Source organism: Babylonia areolata, chromosome 22, assembly GCF_041734735.1.
Source record: "Babylonia areolata isolate BAREFJ2019XMU chromosome 22, ASM4173473v1, whole genome shotgun sequence".
Taxonomy (NCBI): Eukaryota; Metazoa; Mollusca; class Gastropoda; order Neogastropoda; family Buccinidae; genus Babylonia; species Babylonia areolata.
In genome coordinates, this window is record NC_134897.1 from 17,119,533 (window position 1) to 17,137,646 (window position 18,114).

Below are 18,114 nucleotides of genomic sequence, written 5' to 3' on the forward strand. Positions count from 1 at the left end.
AATGCTGTTTAGGTAAAAATGCAACGCAATATCTAAGAACATAAACACATTTTTAGCAGATATTTTCCCCTGGTTTGTTGACAATCAACAGTTGGGATCAAGTCACTGGCAACCTGCCAAAGCTGTCAGATAAAAATGCACGCACGCACCATCTTATCACACAAACATTTGAACTGTCTGACAAAAACACATGCACACATGATCTCTTCACACAAACACATCAGTGGTTAGATAAAAACGCAAGCACGCACAATCTAATCACACAATCACATTAGCTGTTAGATAAAAACGCACACACACTCGTTCTAATCACACAAACACATTAGCTGTTAGATAAAAACACACGCACAATCTAATCACACAAACACATAACACATTTTTAGAATCTCTCGCTGAAGTTCTTATACAAAAACGCAAGCACCATCTCATGACACAAACACATTTTTAGATGGTACTTGGCAACCTACCAAAATTGTTAGATAAAAATGCAAGCACTATCTAATCACACAAACACATACACATCTATTAGAAAAATACAAGCTGTATGCAATCACACAAACACATAACGCATTTCAGGAGTCTCTCATTTTAGCAAAGTTGTTAAAAACGCAATGCACTATCTAATCATACGAACACATACACATTTTTAGAGGGTACTTTCTCTTGGTTTTTTAACAATCAACGCTTGTGGGATCAAGTCATTGGCAACCTGCCAAAGTTATCAGATAAAAACACACCCACTAATCCCACAAACACATTTTTAGAGGGTACTTTCCCTTGGTTTTGTTGACAACCAATAGCTGGGATCAATATAAAAACACACCCACTAATCCCACCAACACATTTTTAGAGGGTACCTTCCCTTGGTTTTGTTGACAATCAACGGTTGGGATCAATATAAAAACGCGCGCACTGTCTAATCAAACACACACATGACACATTTTTAGAGAGCACTTTCCCTTGGTTTGTTAGCAATCAATGATTGGGAACAATATAAAAACGCATGCACTATCTAATCACACAAACACATTTTTTCAGTTTCTCACTTTGACCGAAGTTATTAGATTAAAAATGCACGCACTATCTAATCACACAAACACATTTTTTCAGTCTCTCACTTTGACCGAAGTTGTTAGATAAAAATCGCACGCACTATCTAATCACACAAGGACATTTTTTCAGAGTCTCTCACTTTGACTGAAGTTGTTAGATCGAAAATGCACACACTATCTAATCACACACACACAATTTTTCAGAGTCTTTCACTTTGACCGAAGTTGTTAGATTGAAAACGCATGCACTATCTAATCACAGAAACATATTTCTTCACTGTCTCTCACTTTGAACAAAAGTTGTCTGATTAAAAATGCACACACTATCTAATCACACAAACACATTTTTTCAGAGTCTCTCACTTTGACCGAAGTTGTTAGATTAAAAACGCACGCACTATCTAATCACACAAACACATTTCTTCACTGTCTCTCACTTTGACCGAAGTTGTTAGATTAAAAAACGCACGCACTATCTAATCACAGAAACACATTTCTTCACTGTCTCTCAATTTGACCGAGGTTGTTAGATTAAAAAAACACGCACTATCTAATCACACAACACATTTCTTCACTGTCTCTCACTTTGACCGAAGTTGTTAGATTAAAAACGCATACAGTATCTGATCACACACATAAACACATTTTTTCAGTCTCTCTCACTTTGACCAAAGTTGTCAGATTAAAAATGCACGCACTATCCAATCACACAAACATTTCTTCACCGTCTCTCACTTTGACCGAAGTTGTTAGATAAAATGCATGCACTATCCAATCACACACACATTTCTTCACCGTCTCTCACTTTGACCGAAGTTGTTAGATTAAAAACACACGCACTATCCAATCACACACACATTTCTTCACCGTCTCTCACTTTGACCGAAGTTGTTAGATAAAAATCGCACGCACTATCTAATCACACAGGTACATTTTTTCAGAGTCTCTGACTTTGACCGAAGTTGTTAGATTGAAAACGCATGCACTATCTAATCACAGAAACACATTTCTTCACTGTCTCTCACTTTGACAAAAGTGTCTGATTAAAAATGCACGCACTATCTAATCACACAAACACATTTTTTCAGAGTCTCTCATTTTGACCGAAGTTGTTAGATTAAAAACGCATGCACTATCCAATCACACACATAAACACGTTTTTTCAGTCTCTCTCACTTTGACCGAGGTTGTCAGATTGAAAACACACGCACTATCTAATCACACAAACACATTTCTTCACTGTCTCTCACTTTGACCGAAGTTGTCAGATTAAAAACGCATGCACTATCTAATCACACAAACACATTTCTTCACTGTCTCTCACTTTGACCGAAGTTGTTAGATTAAAAACGCATGCACTATCTAATCACACAAACACATTTCTTCACTGTCTCTCACTTTGACCGAAGTTGTTAGATTAAAAACGCATACACTATCTGATCACACACATAAACACGTTTTTTCAGTCTCTCTCACTTTGACCGAAGTTGTCAGATTAAAAACGCACGCACTATCCAATCACACACACATTTCTTCACCGTCTCTCACTTTGACCGAAGTTGTTAGATTAAAAACGCACGCACTATCCAATCACACAAACATTTCTTCACCGTCTCTCACTTTGACCGAAGTTGTTAGATAAAAATGCATGCACTATCCAATCACACACACATTTCTTCACCGTCTCTCACTTTGACCGAAGTTGTTAGATTAAAAACACACGCACTATCCAATCACACACACATTTCTTCACCGTCTCTCACTTTGACCGAAGTTGTTAGATAAAAATTGCATGCACTATCTAATCACACAAGTACATTTTTTCAGAGTCTCTCACTTTGACCGAAGTTGTTAGATTGAAAACGCATGCACTATCTAATCACAGAAACACATTTCTTCACTGTCTCTCACTTTGACAAAAGTGTCTGATTAAAAATGCACACACTATCTAATCACACAAACACATTTTTTCAGAGTCTCTCATTTTGACCGAAGTTGTTAGATTAAAAACGCATGCACTATCCAATCACACACATAAACACGTTTTTTCAGTCTCTCTCACTTTGACCGAGGTTGTCAGATTGAAAACACACGCACTATCTAATCACGCAAACACATTTCTTCACTGTCTCTCACTTTGACCGAAGTTGTTAGATAAAAACGCACGCACTATCTAATCACACAAACACATTTCTTCACTGTCTCTCACTTTGACCGAAGTTGTCAGATTAAAAACGCATGCACTATCTAATCACGCAAACACATTTCTTCACTGTCTCTCACTTTGACCAAAGTTGTTAGATTAAAAACGCATACACTATCTGATCACACACATAAACACGTTTTTTCAGTCTCTCTCACTTTGACCGAAGTTGTCAGATTAAAAACGCACGCACTATCCAATCACACACACATTTCTTCACCGTCTCTCACTTTGACCGAAGTTGTTAGATTAAAAACGCACGCACTATCTAATCACACAAACACATTTTTTCAGAGTCTCTCACTTTGACCGAAGTTATTAGATTAAAAACGCACGCACTATCCAATCACACACACACACATTTCTTCACAGTCTCTCCTCACCTCTGGGAACTTGGTGAAGTGGTTGTGACTGATGTCCAGACGGTTCAGCTCGGTGCAGCGGGCCAGCGAGTCGGGCAGCGCCAACAGCCGGTTCTCCACCACGCACAGGGTCTGCAGGTGGCGGCAGTGCCCCACCTCCTCCGGCAGGGCGGTCAGGTGGTTCTTGGTCAGATCCAGGTCCTTCAAGCCACTAAGCACAATGAAGATGGACCCCGGCAGGTGGGACAGCTGGTTGTCGGCCAGCAACAGGGAATAGATGAACTGGGGGTGGCTGGTCAGGATGACCTGGGGGATCTGTGGGAAGGAAGGAGGGCAGCGGTGGTGGTGGTGATGATGGTGGTTAAAAAAAACAAAAACCACAACAGTAAAATGAATGTCCCCCCCCTCCCCCTCCACTCCATAGCCATTTATGGTCATTGGGGCAGCAAATTCATGTCCACTAGCGCCAAAGGCTCGACAAATATCGAGTAAAGGGCAAATATCAAACATTCTGATGTAAACTAATGCAAATAAATAAATAAATAATTCTGGTAAGCAATCAAATTCTCAAAAGTGCACTGTTCCACAGTGGAGATGTTCTACTTTATTTTCTCTTTTTTTTTTTTTAAAGTGAACATGGACTCTCTGTCCTAATGTCACAGGTGTGAGTGTGTTTAAATACAGAATAAAGTATAAGATCAGAATTCTATGTTATAAATGTATTCACAAATCTGCTCCCTTCCTGTCTTTGTGGCTGCCTCCACCTCTACACTCCACTTGCTCTCGACGATCGGCATCGGACCCACTCTGTTTACGCATACCCAGATTCAAACTCTCCACTGTTGGGCGCCGTTCTTTCTCTGTTTCTGGACCTTGCATTTGGAATGAACTTCCTCTTTCGCTTGGTCAGGTCTCTGCACTCAGCTCTTTCAAGTCTGGCCTTAAAAGCCACCTCTTCACAAGATAGCCTCCCTCCCCTGCCTCTTCCTTGACTTCAGTTTCTTCAGTTTTAGAGTTATGTATGCGTGCGAATGACTGGTGTGACAGCGCTTAGATTTTTCTCTGCACAGGATTGAGCACTATATAAATACTATCATAATTATTATTATTATTAAAAATAAAAAAAGGGAAAAAAAGGATCAAACCCAGAGGACAGCACCAGCCAAGGCAACAATCTACTCCCCTCACACGATCTTCCACGACACAAAAGCCTTCAGCCTCAACCGGAACACTGGCCTGTACCTTCCCTCCATGTTGTTGCAACACAAACGTCGGGCGCCTGTGTCCAGGCAACTTCACTGCAGTTTTTAACTGAGTTCACACACACACACAGCCTGTCCAACCATCCCAAGCCTTTCCTGCATCAGTGCTGGCTGGGGAAGGGGGTGAGAGACCACCGAAGACACACAAGCGAGTTTAGATAGAAAGAAATTTCTAAACTCGGATTAAAAAGTTGAACACACTTGTATACTCAGTGCACTGACGGTCGACGATGTTGAAGAAACAGAGAGAGATCAGTGGACAAATGTGTTAAGGAACACCAAACCAGAAGCAACTTTGCTATCCATGTGTATCTTGTGTCACAGAAGCACAGCACTGACCTGGATGGGACTTCGGGGCTGTGCACAGAGACCAGTTCCTGGACAAGGAAGGTGAAAGAAGCTGTCCTAATCAAGGCAAGGAGGCCCCGTCTCAGCTGTGACTCTGGCCTGGAACTCCCCCCCAGTTCATGACAGTCAATGGCAACACCATGGTCAGGCGCCTGTGGCCAGGCAAAACACTGATGCAGCTGTGAACTCAGTTCACTCGCAGCCTGTCCAAACCAACACTTTCCTGTACCACGTTTGGCTGAGGAAGGGCACCGGTGTGAGAGACCATCGAAATACACTCGATCTTGTTAGACACTTCAGGCCTGGTAGTGGCCTGCTCGCCGATTCTGGACTTGTCACTATCCTAAACAACTTTTGATTCTGAGGACATTTCTTAACTAAGTTTGTCAGTTCAAATGTTTGACTCTGAGCGAAGGAACCTTCTACTGTATGTAGAATCAGAGAATGTTCACCAACCCTTATCCCACTCTGAACCTTGACCTCTGTGATGAAGCCTGACCTCCATGATGAACCCTGACCCCTGTGATGAAGCCTGATCTCTGTGATGAATTACCTCTGTGATGAACTCTGACCCATGTGATGACCCCAGATGCATGTGATGAACCCCAACCCCTGGTGGTGAACCCCCGATACCCTGGTGATGAACCCTGACCCCTGAAGTGACCCCTGACACATGTGACGACCCCTGACCCCTGGCGGTGAACCCTGACCCCTGGTGGTAAACCCCCTGACCCTGGGGGTGAACCCCTGACCCCTGGCCGGTGAACCCTGACCTCAGTGATCTCTTTTCTGGCCTGCCAGATGTGGGCGTGGCCGGGGCACACCAGCAACTTCTCCTCTGTGAACAGCATGGAGAGATGCTCCATGCCAAACTTCCCAGGGTCATTGTTCACATGGTTGTGGACCAGCTTCCGCAGACTCTGCACACACACATACGCACACGCACACACATGTATACACGCATGCAAGCACACACACACACACACACACACACACACACACGCACACACACATGTATACATGCATGCGAGCACACACACACACACGCACACACATACACGCACACACACACTCGCACACACACACACACGCATGCACATGCACACTCACTCACACACACACACACATACACCCACACCAGCACACTCACATGCGCGCACATACATATGCACACATAAACAAACATGCGCTCATATTAACATGGACACAAACATATGTCCACACCAAAACACATGCACGCATACTGACTTGTGCTTATGTCAGTGCACACCCATACACGCACAGAGACATGAATGCTCAAGCACACATACGCAGACACAAACACACGCGCCCAAACATGCGCACACTCATATGTATGCACACAATCACACACGCACAAGTATGCACATACACAGAAACACACACACCCAGGCCCATGCACACATACAAGCAACATAAACATGCACACAAACACACTGTCACACACACACAGGCACATGAAACTACAACTAGATGTCATGCATACATGTGTACATGTGTGTGTGTGTGTGTGTGTGTGTGTGTGTGTGTGTGAGTATGCATATGCAAGCGTGTGTGCAAGTGTGCACGCAGGAGTGTGTATATGTGAAAGTATGCACGGGTGAGGCCGAGCGTGCATTATTTTTTGTCACTGAATACGTTGCCAAGCACGTGGAGGCACTGATGCAGAACTGGCTGGGCATGGACTTCTAATCCACTGTTCACCTCTTTGAGGCCCTGTTTCAGCATGGCGCTGTGTCATTGGGAAGGGCACTTCACTCCAGCTCAGTTCCGACCAGAAAGAGGGAGGTGGCAGAATGGTTAAGACGCTCAGCTGCCAATACAGAGAGTCCGTGAGGGTGTGGGTTCGCATCCCGCTCTCGCCCTTTCTCCCAACTTTGACTGGAAAATCAAACTGAGCGTCTAGTCTTTTGGATGAGATGATATAAACCGAGGTCCCCTGTGCAGCACGCACTGAAAAAGAACCCATGGCAACAAGAGTGTTGTCCTCAGGCAAAATTATATAAAAAGAAACGCACTCTGATTGGCACACAAATATATAAAGCATGCGCTCGAGACCTGACAAGCACACTGGGTTATGCTGCTGGTCAGGCATCTGCCTAGCAGGTGTGGTGAAGCGCATATGAATCTGTCCGAAAGCAGTAACGCGCCTCCTTGAGAAGCTGAAACTGAGACTTGAAACTGGGGAAAGTTAAAGCAGCGTGGACAGTGTGAGGAGAGGAACGGGGCCCCTCTTACATTCCCACATGCAGAGCCCTAGACACAACGGATATCAACTCACTGCGGTCAATGGCTGTCAAAGGCTACAGGACCTTTAACCCTTTAACTTTTCAACCTGACCAGCACCAAGATGCACAGAGGAAGTGAGCTCACCACGGCGGCAGGGCGCACTTCGTCGAAGCTGTGGAAGTAGTACTGTCCCATCATTCCCTCTGATCCCATGAACAGAAGGAGAGCTATTTTCTTCAGCACCACTCGGAGTCCATGCCAGATCTGGAACACAGCGTGAACCGGACACAACGTGGAAGTGCGGTATTCCAATGTGAGACTTACTTTCTCTCTTGCTCTGTCGTTTTTTGCTCAAAAGAACTCTCTCTCTCTCTCTCTCTCACTCTCTCTCACACACACATACACACTGCTGTGCACACACACACAAACACACACACACACACATGTACACCTCTATTCACACACCCCCCAGGCCCCCCCACACACACACACACACTGCAATGCACACATGTGCCTGTCTGTTCACACACACACACACACACACACACACACAAAGACATATATGCCTTGCCTGAACAACTGACAACCACCCCCCCCCCCCCCGCCCCGCCCCCCAACACACACACACCCTGTCTTCCTCTCTGACCCTCACACATTCTCCCCTGCATCCACTATCACCTCCTTCACTCCCCTCCTCCATCCAACCACACACTCACACACTCTCTCTCTCTCTCTCACACACACCACACACACACACACACCGCTATTCACTCACACAACACACATACACCTCTATTCAAATACACACAAAGCATGTACACATACACACAGCGTTTCACACACACACACACACTCTCTCTCTCTCTCACACACACAAACACACACCGCTATTCACTCACACAACACACATACACCTCTATTCAAATACATACAAAGCATGTACACATACACACAGCGTTTCACACACACACACACACTCTCTCTCTCTCTCTCTCTCACACACACACACACACAAACACACACTGCTATTCACTCACACAACACACATACACCTCTGTTCAAATACACACAAAGCATGTACAAATACACACAGCGTTTCACACACACACACACTCTCTCTGTCTCTCACACACACACACAAACACCCACCGCTGTTCACTCACACAACACACATACACCTCTATTCAAATACACACAAAGCATGTACACATACACACAGCATTTCACACACACACACACTCTCTCTCTCTCACACACACACACACACAAACACACACCACTATTCACTCACACAACACACATTCACCTCTATTCAAATACACACAAAGCATGTACACATACACACAGCGTTTTACACACACACACACACACACTCTCTCTCTCTCTCTCTCCCTCACACACACACAAACACACACCTCCATTCACTCACACAACACACTAACACCTCTATTCAAATACACACAAAGCATGTACACATACACACACTGTTTCACACACATATACATACACCTCTATTCCCACATACATAACAAACACACACATACACATGAAAACCTCTATTCAAATACACACACACACACAAACCACACACACACACACACTGACAGAAGACACACAGACACACAGACAAACACACGCATACACATGAACACCTCTATTCAAACACACAAACTCTCTCTCTCTCACACACACACACACACTGACATAAGACACACAGACAAACACGTGCATACACATGAACACCTCTATTCAAATACACACACACCATACACATACAAACACACACACACACACATCACATACACACACACCACACACACCACACATACACACACACACCACACATACACACACACTGACAGAAGACAGATCAAGCGGAGGCTACCTGTTGAGGTGAGAGGGCGTCTATTCCTTCCAGACCCTCCAGCAGCTTGGAGTAACTGCTCAGTCCCTCCTGCAGACAGACAGACACTGCACGCTGATTATTCTTCACAGAACACATCATATATATGTGGAGTGATGGCTATGTGGACTAATGGCCTAGAGGTAACGCGTCCGCCTAGGAAGCGAGAGAATCTGAGCGCGCTGGTTCGAACCACGGCTCAGCCGCCGATATTTTCTCCCCCTCCACTAGACCTTGAGTGGGGGTCTGGGCGCTTGTCATTCGGATGAGACGATAAACCCAGGTCCTGTCTGCAGCATGCGTTTAGTGCATGTAAAAGAACCCACGGCAACAAAAGGGTTGTTCCTGGCAAAGTTCTGGAGAAAAATCCACTTTGATAGGAAAAACAAATAAAACTGCACGCAGGAAAAAATACAAAAAAATGGGTGGTGCTATTGTATAGTGATGCGCTCTCCCTGGGGAGAGCAGCCCGAATTTCACACAGAGAAATCTGTTGTGATGAATAAAGAAATACAAATACAAATATATCTCTACTTATTCACTAATACTTATCATTATTATTATAATCATGAGCATTTACATCTAATCTTAAAAATAAAACCCAAGGCGCTTACAAATTAATAGAACACAAACATAAATATCAGAAAGGAAAAACTGAACACAAGATACCAAACACTGTTAAAAATCATTCATCGCATTGCTCCTTATTATGATATCATAATGCAAGGCCTGACCGGAGTGAAGGGTTTATGTAAAGGTCAGTCATCTGCTTCCTCTTTGTGGTTTTTTTTCCCCAAAAAAACCACAAGCCTCATGAATCAGGAACTGAAATGCCGGACTGGAAAGGCAGCAGCAGTCGCTTTTGTTTTGTTTTTTTAGTTTTTTGTTTGTTTGTTTTTTTCCTTTGCCCCGGGCTTTCTCAGGTCGACCACCATTTTATTTTGTATGTATAAATTCATTATGGCAATTCAGAATACAAGTAGATGGGAGGAAAAAAAATCTAAGTATAGTAAACATTAACAATAACAGATTAAGTCGTTATATATCTTACAGTGCATTACACAATCCACTAAAAAAAAAAGACAATAATCAATACCCTGTGTTCTATAATTATGTCATTGTAATCAATAGCAATTATGGAGTAAATCACCAATACAAGATAAAGCATACAACTTTTCATTTACTGAATCAGGGCAAGTGAAAAAAACCAACCCCCCCCCCCACCCCCACCCCCACCCCCCCCCAAAAAAAAAACCAAAAGATTCAAGGCAATAATATGAAAGGAAGTTGTACAATTTATACAATAACATGTACAAAAATTAAAATCAATCATAAAGACAGGCAGGTGGTCGACCAGGCAGACACAAAGACAGACACACAGACAGACAGACAGACAGACAGTCCCTCCTCCAACCCCTATCTACCAACCCTATCTTGCTCCACCTAAAGTCCAATGTAGGGAGGCTTTCTTCTTATTTTCTTTCTTTTTTTCCCTTCTTTTTTTTATACAACAAAATGGTGACATCATTCATCTTGACTTCTATGAGTCGGGTTATAAACATAAATGGATAAGACAGAGCATAGGGAGTGTCCCCAACCTTGATTACGGAGCAGCCCTGAAATTTTCCCTGAGACTCAAGCTGAGATTCTGTAATTCAAATTTCTATCCAGGCTTCTCTACAGCTGCGAATGTCGGCAATTTAGGGTGACACAGGAGAAAATGCGGATGCCTCTCACAACAAACTAAATGGTTACTCGAGCTCCTCAGCATCAAATGGCATGGTTTTTATCTCAAAGGAAGAAGCCAGAGAGAAATCCACTCAGCCTCTCGTGTCAACCATCCTCTTTAAACATCACCTCCACTGGTTGGGACATGTACTGAGGCTCCCCGCTATAACAATCACCCACACCTCCCCCTGATCTGGGACACCTGCAGGCCAAAGAAAGAGAGGACTGCCCAAGGTGAACTGACAGCAAACAGTGGAAAGAGACCTCAGACTTGTCGACAGATGATAGGAAGACACCAGCAAACAGTGGAAAGAGACCTCAGACTTCTAGACAGATGATGGGAAGACACCAGCAAACAGTGGAGAGAGACCTCAGACTTCAAGACAGATGATGGGAAGACACCAGCAAACAGTGGAAAGAGACCTCAGACTTGTTGACAGATGATGGGGTGACACCAGCAAACAGTGGAGAGAGACCTCAAACTTGTCGACAGACGATAGGGTGACACCAGCAAACAGTGGAGAGAGACCTCAAACTTGTCGACAGATGATGGGGTGACACCAGCAAACAGTGGAGAGAGACCTCAAACTTGCCAACAGACGATGGGGTGACACCAGCAAACAGTGGGTGACACCAGCAAACAGTGGAGAGAGACCTCAAACTTGTCGACAGAAGATAGGGTGACACCAGCAAACAGTGGAGAGAGACCTCAAAATTGTCAACAGATGATAGGGTGACACCAGCAAACAGTGGAAAGAGACCTCAGACTTCTAGACAGATGATGGGAAGACACCAGCAAACTGGAGAGAGACCTCAGACTTCAAGACAGACGATGGGATGACATCAGCAAACAGTGGAGAGAGACCTCAGACTTGTTGACAGCAATGGGGTGACATCAGCAAACAGTGGAGAGAGACCTCAGACTTGTCGACAGCAATGGGATGACATCAGCAAACAGTGGAGAGAGACCTCAGACTTGTGGGTGACACTAGCAAACAGTGGAGAGAGACCTCAGACTTGTCGACAGATGATGGGGTGACACCAGCAAACAGTGGAGAGAGGCCTCAAACTTGTCGACAGACGATAGGGTGACACCAGCAAACAGTGGAGAGAGACCTCAAACTTGTCAACAGATGATAGGGTGACACCAGCAAACCGTGGAGAGAGACCTCAAATTTGTCAACAGATGATGGGGTGACACCAGCAAACAGTGGAGAGAGACCTCAGACTTGTCAACAGATGATGGGGTGACACCAGCAAACAGTGGAGAGAGGCCTCAAACTTGTCGACAGACGATAGGGTGACACCAGCAAACAGTGGGTGACACCAGCAAACAGTGGAGAGAGACCTCAAACTTGTCGACAGAAGATAGGGTGACACCAGCAAACAGTGGAGAGAGACCTCAAAATTGTCAACAGATGATAGGGTGACACCAGCAAACAGTGGAGAGAGACCTCAAACTTTCGACAGATGATGGGGTGACACCAGCAAACAGTGGAGAGAGACCTCAAACTTTCGACAGATGATGGGATGACATCAGCAAACAGTGGAGAGAGACCTCAGACTTGTTGACAAACGATGGGGTGACACCAGCAAACAGCTGAGAGAGACCTCAAACTTGTCGACAGATGATGGGGTGACACCAGCAAACAGTGGAGAGAGACCTCAGACTTGTCGACAGATGATGGGGTGACACCAGCAAACAGTGGAGAGAGACCTCAGACTTTCGACAGACGATAGGGTGACACCAGCAAACAGTGGAGAGAGACCTCAGACTTGTCGACAGATGATGGGATGACACCAGCGAACAGTGGAGAGAGACCTCAAACTTTCGACAGATGATGGGATGACATCAGCAAACAGTGGAGAGAGACCTCAGACTTGTCGACAGACGATGAGATGACACCAGCAAACTGACCGAGAACTCCAGAGAATGGAGTGCTTTGGCCACCTCCTGCATCCAAGGGTGCAGGCAGAAGCGTTTTTTTCAGTTTCAGTTTCCCAAGGAGATGTTAGGAAATTTTCTATCAAAAATTACATTTAAGTAAAATACTTACCGTGACCCACAAGTGCAAACTCCGGCAGGGGTCTGGCATTCCTGTCCTGTGGAAACTACTATCCGCCTATGCGGAGAAAACGAAAGTAGCTACGGCTGATAACCTCCTGGAAGTAGGTAACCTCCCCTGTGTCCCCCTGGCTAGCACTCTCTTTTTCTGGCAGACATCTCGACTCCTGTTCCTGTGCTCTGCATATGGCTAAGTTTTTTTTTTGTATTTTCTATCTGTCTATCGATTCTTTGGTGTCCTTGTTGTTTGTCCAATTATGTCTTCAGCCAGGTCGCATAATTATGTGGCTCGTTTGGGCGATCGGGCTAAAATTAAGGCGCGATCGCAATCGATTCGCGGACACTCTGGGCCCTCTACTGGAGACGTTACTGTATTTTGGACTTTGATGCTCCGGCAACGGAGCTGAAGTACAGCATGTATCCGTAAGGATCTGACCCCACCCTGACCTTTTCCAGTTGCAGCAGCATCATGGTCCAGGCCCACAGCAGAGGTCTCAGCGCCACGGACTGGGTGGGGAGAGGGAAGCCATGGTTGTCGATCATGTGCACGAGGCGGAAACACTCCACCTGGGTGGGGAGGTTGTAGGTGGGGGCCACCGTCATGACGCTGTTGGCGTCCGCTGAAACACAGGGACAGCGTCAGTTTGCTGTTTGTTTCACAACTGTGGTAACAATGATGGTAACAATACTACTACTAATAATAATGATGACAATGTGGGTTTATAATAAAGCACCTATCTTCTGAACAGGGCTTTAGGTGCTTTACCAAAAAAACAATAGGTAAATAGACACACACACACACACACACACACACACAAACACACACACAAAACACATACTCATACACCTAAGTGCACATACACACACATACACACACACAATACAAACACACACACACATATACACAAACACACAAGGTCACACAAAACACACACACACACATACAAACACACACACACACACACACACAAACACACAAGCACACACAAAACACATACTCACACAAACACAAAAAAAACCCCAAAAAAAACCACACACACTCATACACTTAAGTGCACATACACACACACACACACACACACATACAAACACGCACACAGATAAAACACACTCATACACCTCGGTGCACATACACACATATAAACACACACACACACACATACAAACACACACACACACAAGCACACACAAAACACACACAGACACACACACAAAACACACACACACACAAACACACAAGCAGACACAAAAAACACACACACACACACATACACACACGCACACACACAAAACACACACTCATAAACCTCGGTGCACATACACACATACAAACACACACACACACAATACACACACACACACACACACACACACACACATACAGACTAGAACAACTGAGTGATACAGGTGATGAAAGAAATGAAAAAAAGGAGAAAGAACAAACACTGCTGCCCCCCACCACCCTCCACCCCACCGCACCTCCACACCCCCTACCCCGCCACTCACCTCGGACATAGCACAAGGGGTGGGCCTTCAGGTCATAGGACAGCAGGTAGGATGGGATGTTCCCCGTCCTCAGGTCCTCTGCTGTCAGGTGCTGAGGCAGCAGCATCACCGCTGTGTCTGTCACACACATGCACAGTCACAATGCCTCATGTCACAGAGAAATACAGTATGAACAGCATCACCGCCGTGTCTATCACACACATGCACAGTCACAACGCCTTATCACACACATGCACAGTCATAACGCCTTACCACACATATGCACAGTCACAATGCCTTATCACAAACATGCACAGTCACAACGCCTTATGTCACAAGGATATAACGTATGAACAGCATCACCGCAGTGTCTATCACACACATGCACAGTCACAATGCATTATCACACACATGCACAGTCACAGCGCCTTATCACACACATGCACAGTCACAACGCCTTATCACACACATGCACAGTCACAACGCCTTATCACACACATGCACAGTCACAATGCCTAATCACAAACATGCACAGCGCCTTATCACACACATGCACAGTCACAATGCCTTATCTCACACATGCACAGTCACAATGCCTTATGTCACAAAGATATAAAGTATGAACAGCATCACCACCGTGTCTATCACACACATGCACAGTCACAACGCCTTATCACACACATGCACAGTCACAACGCCTTATCACACGTATGCACAGTCACAATGCCTTATCACAAACATGCACAGTCACAACGCCTTATCACGCACATGCACAGTCACAATGCATTATCACACACATGCACAGTCACAATGCCTTATCTCACACATGCACAGTCACAACGCCTTATCACGCACATGCACAGTCAACAACGCCTTACATCACAGAGAAATATGGTCTGTAGACAACGCACTGCATTACAGTTCAGTAAAATCCACAATACATGTAGGCAGCCCGTTACACCACAGACAAATATAGTCTCCAGCACATAGAACATGTCACACCATAGGCAAATAAAGTCTCCAAAAAATACATACAATGTTTTCACCACAGGCAAATAAAGTTTCCAACACATACACAATACTTCCTTCCATTTTTTAAAATTTCTGTCATACTCGAACAGTACTGCAATGTATTGAATACACTGCATTGTATTGTATTGTATTGATTTGTATTGTATTGTATTGTAGTGTAGTGTAGTGTATTGTACTGTATTGTATTGTATTGTATTACTCTTTGTCACAACAGATTTCTCTGTGTGAAATCTGGGCTGCTCTCCCCAAAGAGAGCACATCACTGCATACACTGGGAGAGCCACCCTTTTTTTTTTCTTTTTTTTTTTCTGCCTGCACTTTCATTTGTTTTCCTATCCAAGTGGAATTTTCCATAGAATTTTGCCAGGGACAACCCTTTTGTTGCCAGGGGTTCTTTTACGTGCGCTAAGTGCATGCTTCACATGGGACCTCGGTTTATCGTCTCATCTGAATAACTCTGCATCCAGAACACCACTCAAGTCCTTGTGGAGGGGGAGAAAATACCGGCGACTGCGGGATTCAAACCAGTGCGCTCAGATTCTCTCGCTTCCTCAGTGGATGCATTACCACTACGCAAAACACTCCACGTGGATGTTTTACCTGCATTATTGGAGGAACCACGGCAGAGTCGGTTAGGTGTTGGATTTCTGATCCAGTGCTCACAAGAGATCAGGATTCAAGGCCCTGTTTTCTGCATGGTGTTGTGTCACTGGGGAAAGCACTCTACTCCACTTTTCCTCAATCCACCCAGCAGCCGTATTCAAGACAAAATTCATTTTGCCTTTGGGCAAGTTATCTTTGACATGGTTAGGACCCGTGGGTACAGTTTACCTTGAAGAATAAGTTATCTTTGTATTCAAGACACACGTGGTTGGCTCCGACAGCTAACCTATCATCTTTTTTTTTAAATCCCAATGATTCCCGTCTGTGCATGCTCTCAGTTTCACTTCTCATTGCACCACAGCTCGGAACATTGTCGAGAGAGTTTGCAAAACATGCGCTATCTGTAAAGCACGCCTGAAAGAAAGAAAAATGCTGCAAAAGGATCCGCCATATTCACCTCTGCTCTGTGTGCAGTCACCCTTGGCAGGTAGTAAGGGTAAATTGCCTTCGGGTTTGTAGACACGCGGGAAGACTCGTGTGTTCATGAATACTGGATATTGCTTACCCTTGGGCAGTTTGCCTTGCCTCAGGCAGATTACCCTGACTTTCCCCACAGATGTATGGGTATGAAATAAAATCGCCAAAAAAATACACACAAAAATGTCAGAATTTATTAACTGAAAACTTCCAAACTGATCGGTAGCATAACAAGTTAGTTTGGGACAAAATATAAAACTTCTTCCCTTCTTATGCCATCATACAGTGAGATGAAGTATCCATATTTTTTGTTTTAAAATTGCACACACTGATTGACTTGTAAACGAATCCAGGAAAGCACAAAGAGTTTGAAACATTTAAAATCAGAATGTTATATAGCCACGATAGGACCCTTTCGTCTAAATCTGTTGTCTGCCTTGCAACTGAGAAAAAAACTGGGTCAGACGCCACTGTTGACACGCACTGTTCACGTGAACCAGTCACCACGAAAATAACTCTCCTGCTTGTGAACACAGCAACCCAAGCTGCATTTATCAGTCGCAGTGGAGAGTGGAAAGGTCAGTTAAGATATTCTTAGCTCAAAACGTAATCATGGAAATTAGGCGCCATTCCAAAATTCAAAACTATTTAAGGCCCCGATCGGGGCTCTTTATCTGAAACCGTAGGGCACCGATCGGAGCCTTTCACCCTGAGTGAGTTAATGTGATGGAGGAAGAGGACTGGGCCCTTCTATCCTGTGCTGAGCCCTAGACACTGTGGTCAGTATCAGTATCAGTAGCTCAAGGAGGTGTCACTGCGTTCGGAGAAATCCATATACTCTACACCACATCTGCAAAGCAGATGCCTGACCAGCAGCGTAACCCAACGCGCTTAGTCAGGCCTTGAGAAAAAAAAAAGGAATAAAAAAAAAAAAAAAAAAATAATAAATAAATACATAAAAATACTACTACTAATAATAATAATATTTATAAGGCGCAAAATCTTGATGAAGTCAACTCTAAGCGCAAAAGAAAATGTTATGGGGACCTTTTAGCCTCTTAACAGTACCTGTGTGACCCTCATACAAAGAAGAACTCACCTGAATAATCCACTTGGCCGTTGGCAAACAGGGCTTCTTCGGTCTTCTGCCTGATTTTCTCCATGTTGGCAAACATTGCTGGGCACACAAACCATCAATGGAAAGGTGGAAAATCAATGCTTTCAATACAAAACACACAAGGAATATTGTAAACCTATGCAGACATTAAATTAACAAATACAAATGTTCCTTTCTTGTGTGTGAAGATCAAAAGGGAAATTCAACGCCCTCCAGGCAAAATTCTCCTG

The 18,114-nt window shown here is 44.4% G+C and overlaps 1 protein-coding gene across 1 annotated transcript in view; it reads right to left on the bottom strand.

Annotated features, from left to right (window-relative positions):
- Nucleotides 1–18,114, bottom strand: part of LOC143297367 (uncharacterized) — a 115,073-nt gene that overhangs the window by 57,974 nt on the left and 38,985 nt on the right. The window contains exons 19-25 of the mRNA XM_076609676.1: nucleotides 17,867–17,944; nucleotides 14,677–14,793; nucleotides 13,618–13,790; nucleotides 9,360–9,428; nucleotides 7,619–7,738; nucleotides 6,001–6,147; nucleotides 3,639–3,932 (exon numbers count right to left, since the gene is read on the bottom strand). Coding sequence (XP_076465791.1) covers nucleotides 3,639–3,932; nucleotides 6,001–6,147; nucleotides 7,619–7,738; nucleotides 9,360–9,428; nucleotides 13,618–13,790; nucleotides 14,677–14,793; nucleotides 17,867–17,944 — 998 coding nt within the window. The remainder of the gene's footprint in view (nucleotides 1–3,638; nucleotides 3,933–6,000; nucleotides 6,148–7,618; nucleotides 7,739–9,359; nucleotides 9,429–13,617; nucleotides 13,791–14,676; nucleotides 14,794–17,866; nucleotides 17,945–18,114) is intronic.